Genomic DNA, 12,250 nt, shown 5'->3' on the forward strand with positions numbered 1-12,250 from the left:
TGATTCAGGATGGCATTGGCAGGGAACACCCATGCCAGCCACCATCTGCCCCTGCATATCCTGGAAGGGCAGGTGAGATTCTCTTTCTCCTTCTGGGCCAGCTAATATATATCACCAACATACATGTGCCCATTCATTGCAGGAACAGCTTTGCCTCTTTGAGGAAGGAGAAGCTGAGAAAGACCAAGCTCTTTGGTTCTCTCTTAACTCCAGCATCATCTTGGCACTGGTTATGTCCAAGAAGACAAAATTCCTCTTTTCATTGTCAGTGGTGTTAGGTAGGCTCATATTCACCTGGATTGGATTAATTCTTTCATGTTTCAGCTGCTTCAAATTTGTTTTTATCCTGACTTGTGCTCTACTTCTGTGTAGAGCTGACAAATATGATTTTTCCCCACTGATTTCCTTATAATTCATTTCTTCCACACTTGTTGGTGTTGTCAAGTTTTTTTTTGCAACTCACGAAATCAGTCTTTGGATTTCCCACTGGGATCTGTCATCATCTTGACACTTAAGCATTGTTCCCAAATAAACTAAAATTTTCTTTTAGGATGTCATCATCCATATCTTCCCCAAAGTTTCAACTTTGTGTCAGGTGCCGTGGTGAGTACGGGAATACAAGGCACAAGATAAAGGGACGGCTTTGCCCTCACGAAATTGCCCAGCAGGGGGGACAAATAATTAAGCTACGGTTACGTTACTTGCAACGAAGGAAAAAGTGTATTCTGCGTTTGCATTTGTTTGACTTTATCATTCTTTAACATATGAAAATGTAATATTTCAACAGTTCATGTATCTGGAAAACAAATATACCAAAACTGGGATGATTGACGATGGATTTAAGAACAACCGTGCAAATCCCCAATCGGCTATACAGGGGGGAGTGATAGAATTGAAGGGAGCTGCTCTCGTACACCTTTGCGGTGCAGGAGAAGGGGCTCGTGGGGACACCCAAGAAGTCCCTCCGCGAGCTTGCGCACAGCTTCCCGCACACACCGCCCTGCCCCAGCGTCTGCGTGGCAGGGGCCGAAGCCACGGGCGCACCCAGCGTGGCTCCGCCCCGGGCGCACGGCTCGGAACTACCGCTCCCAGAAGGCTGTGCGAGTCCGGGAGGGAAGAGGCGGTGGCGGCGGCAGGAAGGGCCCGAGCGGCGTCTCCGGCGGTGGGTGTCCACTCGGTGGTCCGTCAGACAGCTCCCGGCACCCGGACGGAGGACGCGGTCCTAAACGGCCCCCGTAGCCCCGGGTGCTGGCCCGGGTGAACCGCCGCTTCCGCCTGCGGGACGGGCGCGGGGCGGGATGTAGGGCGCTGGGCGCGGAGGCCGCGGGCGCGGCAGGGGTAGCGCCTAGGGCGCGCCAAGGATGGAGAGAGCGATGGAGCAGCTCAATCGCCTGACGCGCTCGCTGCGCCGCGCGCGCACCGTAGAGCTGCCGGACGGTGAGCTGGCCGCGGGCTAGGGGCGCCGGGGGCGGGGCTCGGGGCGCGGGGAGGCCCGGCGGGGAAAACTAACCAAAAGCTGAACAAACGCCCACATTTACTTTCCTTGGCAGGGAGGGGCCGGGCTGGGACCCCCTGCCACCCCTCGCCCGCCGCTCCCGTCCGGGGCAGGTGGGAGTTTGGGGGAGGGGCCCGGGTTGTGAGGGTCCTGCTGCTAGAAGAAGCAGGACAGACCCAAGTCTCTTCAGACTATCGATTAGGGGTTTTGGTGAAGGAGCAGAAATATCACCCGGAGGGCGGAGATCGGATTCAGAAAACATCACAGTTGTGGGCCATTTTACAGTCGCTGCCTGCTGGGGCTAGAGAGATGCTCCCCAAGTAGTATTGTTTACTTTAAGCTGCTGAGGGGAATTAAGCAGTCTTTTCTTTTTCTAAATGTAGAACGCTGTTGTATTTTGACGATAAATAAAACGGTGTCAGATATCAAACATGTACTTGAAGTACTGTGTGTGTTTACATATATACACTTTCTTTTAATATTCATGTCTGCCTTCATTTATTCATCAGACGGAGGGGGCTGGGGCGCTTCTACAGAGAGGAGTAAGGCATGAGCTCTGTCGTTTAGGAATTTTAGTTCAGTGTGCCAGGATTTCTTCAGAATAGGTAAAACACTAGTAATAAAAGAAATGAGAAAGAAAGCCGTTTTGTTTGCAGCCTCATGAATTCACATGGTTTAGTGGTAGTGGGAGAGGGCAGTGCTGTCTCTAAGAGGCTTGATTTTGTATGCCCAACTGAGAGAAAGGGTAGGAGTTAAGTCTGGTGATTTTTTTTTTTTAATGCATTGCATTAGTTTATCTTATATCATTTTTTTAAAAAATTTCTTTGAATTGCTCTTGGAGAGGTGATCTGTAAGGTTAGGGAAGGAGACCTTGGGTGAGAGCCATAAAAGATATGTGGGACTGGAGACCTGGGGATAATTTTTCTGAAAAAAATTTTCCCTAGTCTCTACTTATGATTCAGAACAGGATGATTTGTGGCGACTGTTTCTCAAAAGATAATTTTGTACTTGGTACCTTGCTAGTGTAAAAGACTGAAAATGATCCTGATTTTAGGAACAAGACTTTTGGCTTCAACGTTTTCTTTCTCTGTTTTCTTTCCACCTTCCACCTTTGAGTCCATTTCTTAAGTGCTGGTCTCACTCATTTTCCGCAGTCAAATTATTGGTATCCGTTGCTACGTGTGTAGTTTCATTTACACGGTATTTGTATTGCTCGGTTTAAATCCCGTTTTTTTTTTTTTTTTTACGTAAATGTGACTTAGAAGACTTTGATAATGTTTCCTGTTTTAAAAGTAATGTGTTTTCATTGTGGAAAATTTTGAAAAGAAAGAAAAATAAAATAATCTGTTATTTCACAGCCAGTGATAAACAATGTTAGTATTTTCTTTATTTCCTTCTATTATTATTTTTTCTCTTTCTCTACTGAAACTAAGATCATACTGCATATAGTCTTTTATTTTGCTTTTAGAAAACAACATTTTTTATATCTTTAAATATGCTTAATTATTTTGTAGGATTTAATAGGTTAATATGTAACAAATATTGAATCTAACTTTTGTTTTTATAATAGATTTTATGAGGAACAGCTTTGTACATTTTTAAATCTCAGTCTGCCTTTATAAATATTTCCTTAGCATTATTACATAGAAGAATATAGATCTAATTATATCAACATTTTTAAGACTGAGTATCAACCTCTCAACTAACTCTTTGGAAAAGAAAGTTCCACCAACAGTCTGAGAGTCCCTGTAAACTAGAGTAATTAAAAATAAAACTTTTTCCCATGTCGCTTACATTTGTTTTTCTTTTGATTATAGTGAGTTTGCTCATCCTGTCCTTTTAATTTATCTTTGTCCCTAAGTTCTGATAAGTCTTTTTGAAATCTCTGAGATTGGCTCTTTCAAATGTGTGTGTGTGTGCGTGCGCACGTGTGCGTGTGTTACATTCTAATTATAAAAATCTAGATTGTTGTGCTTTCATTTTAAGGGCTAAGCAGAAGTTCTGAGATCTGTCTAAATTTAGGAAATAATCAAATGTTTATCTTGCCTTGTTAGACTTCAGTGATTAATAAGCACTAGATTGGAACTAATTATTAAGGTTGGAAAGTTTTTAATCAGCTCTCACTCTAAAATTAACTTTGTTGCATAGGATTAACCTGCAGATATTTTATTTATTGAATTCTGGGAAGACATATTTATGTTTCCTTGAGATGAGGAAAACCTGAGTATTCCCACTAAGTAATGGAGTGCAGGTTGTTGAGTCATCTTAGGCAGGGCTAACAGGAGTATTCTTGTGAGAGAGGAAGTGAAGGGAAAACAATTATTTTAGGGATATAGATTCTCTGTGGACTTTAAAAAGTTGGCTTATATTATTCACTTTTGTGGAAAAAATCTTAAACTACTGCATTTACAGTGAATGTAATTTGTTTAATAAAATAATAGAACTTGAGCCCATTTGAGCATATATTTGAATGATGATTAGGATAATTATCAATTTTTAAAAAAATCTCTCCCATTTTATGGTTTGAGGAGACATTGAATATAGCATAGTGAATCTGAGCTTCCTGTTCTTTGAGGTTTTCCTTTTAGTTGCTGAGTTCTGAAATGTTATTAATAAAAATGGCCAACATATCTGATAAAATGAGAGATTGATTAAACTTTTCTTACCACTCTGAAAACTTCTGTTATATACCTAGTTCTCAAGGTTTCTTCATGAGTGTGGAGAAGGAAGCACCTGACAGCAAATTTTATTCAGTACTTTCTTAGTATAGTATTTCCTGGATAGTCTCCTTCTAGCATCATAGTTGTGGTTATATTTGTGTCTTCGTACCTTTTAGTGTATGTGAGCTATTTTTTAAATAAGGTTAGATATTACTTAAAAAACAAGATGTACCTCTAAATTTTATATAATAAACACCCTGTAAGTAAAACCCATGCGAACCTTATGGTGCTCACTTAAAAGTATGTACTATCTTGATTTATAAGTTTAAATTCACAAATAAGGGTATTTCCTGTTTATGACTTTGTTTATTATGGAGTTACTTAATTGAAATTGTCATGGTTTAGAAGTTCAGATTTTTACTGGGGCGTGTATTATATGAGAGAGAAAGAATGTTGCCATGCTGAGTGAGGCTTAGTGCAGTGCTTTTCAACTCCTTTTGGTGACTCACTGTTAGATAATGAGAATAATTTAGTGGTTGCAGTCAGCATTTTGAAAAAATTGAGACGGAAGAGAATAAAACAAGTTAGACTGTATTGTACATGTTAAGAATAGTATTGTAGACCTTTTGGCTGTTTATATAGTGTATACTGGGGGCAGTGAAAGATTTTTCTTGTGGGGGCTTTGGAATCAGCCAGCTTTGAATTCCAGTTTAGCCACTTAATGCCACCATCACACGGCTTATTACTTTACTTAGTGCTTCAGCTTTCTTATTTGTAAAATAGGGATAATACTAGTACCTACTTCATAAGGTGGCTGTGAGGATAAAAGAGGTGATGCATATGCATGTGAAGTGTTTAGAACAGTGTCTTTAAGGTAATGGTTTAAAACATGTTGGCTGTTACTAGTAGGATTCTTTGGTTATTAAATTATTACAGTGAAAGAGTTGTTGCATCTGCATACTGTACTTGTGAATGTTGACTAGGACTAAATTGCTCTTCATGTATACATTCAAAAATAGTAAAATAATGAACAAAAATGTGAAGAAATGGTAACTTTTTTTCTCTTCCTCTAAATACTTCAGGATATATTTCTAAATATAATGTTTTTTCAAACATAATCACAATACCATTATTAGAGCCAACACAAGTAACAGTAATTTTAATTCTCATCAAATACCCAGTCCATGTTCAGTTTTCTCCTCTCAGAAATACTCACTTACAGTTGGTTTGTTTGAATCAGTATCCAGTCAGGTCCACACATTACATTTGGTTGACTCGTCTCTTAAGAATCTTTTAATAATAACAGTTCCCCCTCTTTTTTCTTTTTCTTTTTAACTTTCCATTTTTAAGTAATTTTAGACTTACAGAAAAGTTGCATAAATAGTACACAGTTCCTGTATACTCTTCACCCAGCTTCCCCTCATGTTCACATCTTATACAACCAAAGAACAGTGATCAAAACTAAGGAATTAATATTGGTGTAATACTGTTAGCCACATTCCAGACTTTTATTAGAACTTCATGAGTTTTCCCACTAATGTCTTTTTTCTGTTTTAAGATCCAATTGAGGATACCACATTGCATTTAGTTGTCATGTTTCCTTAACCTTCCCTGAACTGTGATATTTCTTCAATTTTTCCTTGTCTTTAATGGTCTTGATTAAGAGGACTGATGAGGTATTTTGTGGAATTCCCCTTAATTTGGGTTTGTCTGATGTTTTCCCATGAGTAGATTAAAGTTACAGATTTTTGGCAAGAATACTACAAAAGTGATGTGCCCTTCTCTGTGGAAACTCAAGGGCTACAAGATATTGATATGTATTATTTCTGGTGATGTTACCCTTTATCAGATGATTAAGGTGATAATCTGCTGGGTTCTCCACTGTAAATTCACTATGGGGGAAATACTTTGATACTATGCAAATATCCTTTTTCTCAAACTTTAACTCATAAATTTTAGTACTGCTATTAACTTTTTAAGGGCTAAATGGGACTTGTCAGGGTTACTTCTCTGTAAATAACTTATTAAAAAACATAAAGCTCTAATATGCATTGAATTGAGGAATGACCATTAGTAATACATGAAAGTAAATTCAGGGACTTTCCTGGCGGTCCGGTGGTTAAGACCTCGCCTTCCAAAGCAGCGGGTGCGGGTTTGATCCCTGGTCAGGGAGCTAGGATCCCACATGCCTCGTAGCCAGAAAAACCAAAACATAAAACAGAAGCAATATTGTAACAAATTCAATAAAGACTTTAAAAATGGTCGCTATCGGGGGCTTCCATGGTGGCGCAGTGGTTGAGAATCTGCCTGCCAATGCAGGGGACACGGGTTCGAGCCCTGGTCAGGGAAGATCCCACATGCCGCGGAGCAACTAGGCCCGTGAGCCACAACTACTGAGCCTGCGCGTCTGGAGCCTGTGCTCCGCAACAAGAGAGGCCGCGATAGTGAGAGGCCCGCGCACCGCGATGAAGCGTGGCCGCCGCTTGCCGCAACTGGAGAAAGCCCTCCCACAGAAACGAAGACCCAACACAGCCATAAATAAATAAATAAATAAATAAATGGCGGTGATATGAACAACATATGTACGTATCAAACTTAAAAAAAAAAAGTGTTCTTTTAAAAAAAAAAAAAAATGGTCCACATCAAAAAAAAAAAAAATTCAAACACTACCTGAAATTTATATAAGTATCGCATGAGATTATAGATGTTACTGAATTTTAACTTCTTTTGGATCATATTTCTGTGAATTTATTCTATAAAAGATAATAAATGAAAATGTGAGATAAATAATAAGTAAAAATAAGACTTTAATGCTGTTTCATAAAAGCTTCTAAAAATTTCTTGTGTTATTGACAAGGAGCAAATACTATGTATATGTAATGTTTTAAAATAATTTTAGCGTATATATCTTTGATATTCTTATATACTTAACATTCCTCCAAAGTACTTGTAAGTACGATGAAACATTGTGCATTATTGCAAATCTTGCAATACCTCTGGTGTTTTTCACTATCCGTAATCTTCTTCCACCTCTTCTCCTAGCTTTTTATTTAGAGTTAAGAAAACTCTAAAGTAGTCATAAGTATCACCCTTTGGAAAAAGTAGGAGATAAATTAATTCCTTTTCTTTTTTTTTTTAACACTTAGATAATGAAACTGCTGTTTATACATTAATGCCAATGGTTATGGCTGATCAACACAGGTGAGTGCCTATTTACAAATTTATATATATTTTTTCCACAAGTTTATATTTTTTAAGAATATAAATTTACCTAAATGTTGTGTACACACACACACAAAGACACCATAGAGTTTGGACATAGGTTTTGTCCTGCGGCAAGTTATTTAACCTCTATTATAATTTTCTGTCTGTGAAATAAGAAACAAGATTTTCTAAGATCCATATCAACTGTAAAATTCTGTGATAAGAGATTTTCTAAATGCATAGTCAGAACTTAAAACAAGTATTTGCTTGGTCACTGACAGGGACAAAAACATTATGATGGTTTCTGTTAGAGGTCACTACTGATCTTTATAGCAAAAAGTTAGGGCTGATGGACAAGTTATTCCCTAATATTCTACTGCTTTGATGTTCTTTCTATTGATGTAGTGTTGACACTTTTTTTTTACAGGGCGCACGTGTGGTGTGGTTTTCTGGCTGTGTGTTGAGATGTTTATACTTGTAACAGACAGCTCTGCTGTGGTTAGCCATTGGGTAGTTTGGTATTATGAGGAGAAAGTAAAGAGACACTGTATTTTGAAACATGTTTAAAATATAAATGATTTTTTTGCTTTGAACTCCTGTCTGATATAATTAAAACATGTTTTTGTCTGACTTTTCTTATTTGACCAAAATTAATATAGATAGGCTCAACTTTCTGCAGGGGGAGCAGCCAGTCCTACTCTCTTTGTTTCTCAAGAATCTAGTGGGAGCTGAAGCCAACTTAGGTGTCCTCAGAGCAGGTGACATAGTCAGAGCGGCAGACGAGGAACCCTTCAGCACCAGTTTATAGGTGAGGGCAGTTGGTTTTTGGATGATGCTGCACTGGCTGCTGTGCTACGCTTAGAGAGTAGTGCCTTGTTTTTTGGCTGATGTGGGACAAAACCTTTTGAATAATTGGTAAGAGTAGCACTAAACAGCTATTAACTTGAGTTATTATGTTTTTAAAAACTTTTTTTTTTAACCTTGACTCAATTTTCTTTTGGCATAGGTCTGTTTCTGAGCTACTATCAAATTCAAAGTTTGATGTCAATTATGCATTTGGACGTGTGAAAAGAAGCTTGCTTCACATTGCAGCAAAGTAAGACTAAGACATTTTGGATTAAATTTTGGTCTAGAGTAATGATCAGTAAGCTTTGAATCAGTGTGTTCCATAGTAATTATGGAGAGATGAGAACAGACAGCTGAGTGGTTCTTTGTTTTGTCGAGGGCATAGTGTGCTATGCTTACATTCTTTCACTAAATAGATTGTTAATCTTGGGGTTGGACTCAAGTCTTAATATCTGATGTTTTAGCTTGCTCTAGATCAGATTAGAGAAGGTTAGGCACGGGGATTATCTTTCCTGGATATACTTAAGAGGGTACATTCACCAAAATTTTACTTTTATCCCACCAGTATAAGATTTTATATGCTAATTACATGTGAAGTTGTTGGCTTTATATTTTTTACTTAGCTGTGGGAATGATTTTTATTCATAATTTTCCAGTGTGTAACTAATCAATTTGTTGATATCTCATCACCCTTTAGGATTTAGGTAGAGATTACTCTACCTAAATAAAATTGATTTTTCAATATAAATTTGGATTCTGGAAAGCCAAAAGTTGAGAGTACTATATGGTTTCTTTTATGTGCTAATACTTTATTTTGCTTTATATGAACTTCTCAAATACTCCATAGCTTTTGTAGTAGAATGTACCATCTTGAAAGTAGAGGATATTTACTGTTTGTGACAGGAGTTAAATTGTAGGTCAGTATGGACCCCCAAAATAATGTGTTTAATAGGGCTTTTTGTTTTTTAATTAAGCTATGTCAACTATGGCTGTTTGTTAAATGTGTCTGAACTTTTTTTAATATTGTTTTAGTTGTGGATCGGTGGAATGCTTGGTTCTGCTTTTAAAGAAAGGAGCAAATCCTAACTATCAAGATATTTCAGGCTGTACACCCCTTCATTTGGCAGCTAGAAATGGGTAAATATTTTTTCTTAAGTAGCTTAAGTTGTATTATCAGTTATGACTAAGAGTAGTCAAGGCACTCTACCTTCATTTGGGAATTTTTTTTTTTCTTTTGCCCAGTATTTGCCTTGGGAAGAGGGTCTTGGATTATTATGTTACACTTTTAAATAACTATAATTTTAATAATTTATTAAGTTTACTAATATTTTTCTTCTTGAAGATATATTTGTCAAAGTTTATTTTTACTAGTATGATAATGACATTTTCTGAAAAGCATAATTTTCACCTCTTTGTTTTAGTGTCCTTTTTCCTGGTAGTCTTTTGCCATGTCGAACTCCATGGCTTATTTTCCACATTGTTTAGTTAATTCTATTAATGCAATTAAAGACAGAGTAAATACATCATACTTAGTTTTTTTTTTTTTTTTTTAATAAATTTATTTATTTTTGGCTGCATTGGGTCTTCGTTGCTGCACGCGGGCTTTCTCTAGTTGCGGCGAGCGGGGGCTGCTCTTCGTTGCGGTGCACGGGCTTCTCATTGCGGTGGCTTCTCTTGTTGCAGATCACGGGCTCTAGGCGCGTGGGCTTCAGTAGTTGTGGCTCCCGGGCTCTAGAGCGCAGGCTCAGTAGTTGTGGCGCACGGGCTTAGTTGCTCCGCGGCATGTGGGATCTTCCCGGACCAGGGCTCAAACCTGTGTCCTCTGCATTGGCAGGCGGATTCTTAACCACCGCGCCACCAGGGAAGTCCCTGTACCTAGTTTTTTTGTCAAGAATTTCAGATAGTCACGTCTCTGTGTCTGCCTCCACAATATTTTTCACTTCTTAAAATTCTGTTGGACTGAGAAACCAGACTAAAATAGTTGGAATTATGTTTAAAATGAAAATAAGTAGTTTTTGATTCAGGGCTTGAGGAACTTTACATTTATAAACATTTTTTGAATGCTGGAAAACTTCTCTATGAAAGGCTATTCCTATGTGTCTCTTCTTTTGATTACTCTTGGAAGTATTTTTGTTGACTGTTTTGAACAGGAATTCTAGGTAGTTGAGGTGGCTGCCTAAGTGAGATGGATATGGGACTAAAATTGTCCACTGCCTCAGTCTGAGGCCAGATTTTTGTAGACAAGGATTAAAGTGGAACCAGAAAGACAAGAACCATAGTGATGTCTCAGTTGGACAGAGGAGAAGCATAGCCCTTTGACCCTGTCTGGTCTGTCCCATTTCCTGACTTAGCACGTGAACCAGTTTAGTTGTCCACTGTTGCAAGAGGTAACGTGCTGATTAAACAATTGTTTTTCTAATAATTGGCCACATTAGGTATGTTGTAGGGTGTCACGCCCAAGGTCATAGACTAAATCATTCATTCCCTTGTTGAAGTGATCTCAGGTCTAGATACATTGTCCCAAATGTTGGTAGGATAGTGACAAAGCTCTCTGAAAAAGTTACATATAGAAAAATATCTTAGTACAGTGTCTCAACAACTGTAAATGAAAGGACAGATTGGTGCACAGCAGGGATAAAATGTCTACTGCTGTTGTAGTAGGAGACTTAGTCATTTAGGAGACCATTGCTTTTTTTTTTTTTCCCAACTTTGTTGAGGTATAATTGGTAAATAAAATTATAATATATTTAAAGTGTACATCATGATGATTTGATCTATACATTGTGAAAGGATTTCTGTCATCTAGTTAATTAACATATCCATCACCTCACATATTTATCTTCTTTTTTTTTTTTTTTTTGGTGAGACATTGAATTTGGAGACCATTACATTTTAAAGATGAAGAAATATAACAGATATTATTACATAATTCACATGGTAAATCAGTGAAGAGAAAAGGAGTAAGAAGAGTCCATAACCCTAACATAACATCTAACTTGGATGCCTTTACTATTTCTATAAAGATTACTTTTGATATTCCATACTTAACTATTTTGGTTTTTATATATTGAATGAATGCCTTGTACAACTTAGAGGTGCTCAGTAAATGTTTATTAAGTGACTTGATTACTTGTTGCTTCCTGTAGCTTTTGATGGTTTCAGAAATAGTCTTTGGCTCTAATTTCTCTATAAGTTCAAATTTGTCTAGACTGAAGCAGAAGTCATAGGTGAATTCTACCCCTTTTGCTGGTCTATCTGGTTTATGGGGGTTTTTGTTTTGTCCCCTCGTCTATCGTTGTCAGAGGGGTAGAGTATTTCTCTTGGCCTGCTTTAGTGTTTCTGTCTTCAGCCATCAGTGCATTAATACTAAATTGCCCTCCTTTCCAGTGGAAAACCCAGTAAGCTGCCTCTGAGCACGTGGATGACTGGTCCCTGTGTCATTTGGGTTACCATAAACTTCTTATAATTGTTGCAGTGTCTGGGCAGGAAAATAGTTGTTTCCTGTACAGTAGGATCCAGCATTGCTTATGATTGTATGAGAATATAAAAAAGGAAGACTTAAAAATTATTGTGTATCCTTACGTTGCATATTGGTCAGATTTGAAACATTTTTCCTTTTTTCTTTTTTTAAAATTTTTTTGCCGCACCAGGATGTGGGATCTTAGTTCTTCAACCAGGGATTGAACCCGCGCCCCCTGCAGTGGAAGTGTGGAGTCTTAACCACTGGACTGCTGGGGAAGTCCCAGAAACATTTTTTCTTTATTTTTTGGGCTAGATTGTGAGCTCATAAAGGGCAGAACTCATGTGTTAGTTAACATTTTAGCTCCATTCTAAGCAAAATTGGTGTGTACTTAGTTGGTCTTTTTGATTTACTCAGGGTTCTGGAAAATAGCAATAATGATTATTAAGTAAGAGAAAGGATATAGTTCTCTCATATTGCCCCGTACCTTTTGCAGTTCATTTTTGGGAGGGGGATTATGGATTGCTGCTTTTCTTCAACAACCTCTACCCTAAACACTTCTTTGGAGCTTTTTCCCTGGTACAG

General features: G+C 38.1%; 1 protein-coding gene across 3 annotated transcripts in view; it reads left to right on the forward strand.

Annotated features, from left to right (window-relative positions):
* Positions 1–1,121: 1,121 nt before the first annotated feature.
* HACE1 (HECT domain and ankyrin repeat containing E3 ubiquitin protein ligase 1) overlaps positions 1,122–12,250 on the forward strand; it is a 91,994-nt gene continuing 80,865 nt past the window's right edge. The window contains exons 1-4 of one of the 3 annotated variants that reach the window (XM_061207685.1): positions 1,122–1,437; positions 7,302–7,356; positions 8,366–8,455; positions 9,238–9,342. In XM_061207685.1, the coding sequence (XP_061063668.1) occupies positions 1,362–1,437; positions 7,302–7,356; positions 8,366–8,455; positions 9,238–9,342 (326 nt within the window). In that variant the 5' untranslated portion in view covers positions 1,122–1,361. Of the gene's footprint in view, positions 1,438–7,301; positions 7,357–8,365; positions 8,456–9,237; positions 9,343–12,250 lie in introns of those variants that run through there. The other 2 variants (XM_061207686.1, XM_061207687.1) reach the window with 2 other exon arrangements.

Source organism: Eubalaena glacialis, chromosome 12 (assembly GCF_028564815.1).
Source record: "Eubalaena glacialis isolate mEubGla1 chromosome 12, mEubGla1.1.hap2.+ XY, whole genome shotgun sequence".
Classification (NCBI taxonomy): domain Eukaryota; kingdom Metazoa; phylum Chordata; class Mammalia; order Artiodactyla; family Balaenidae; genus Eubalaena; species Eubalaena glacialis.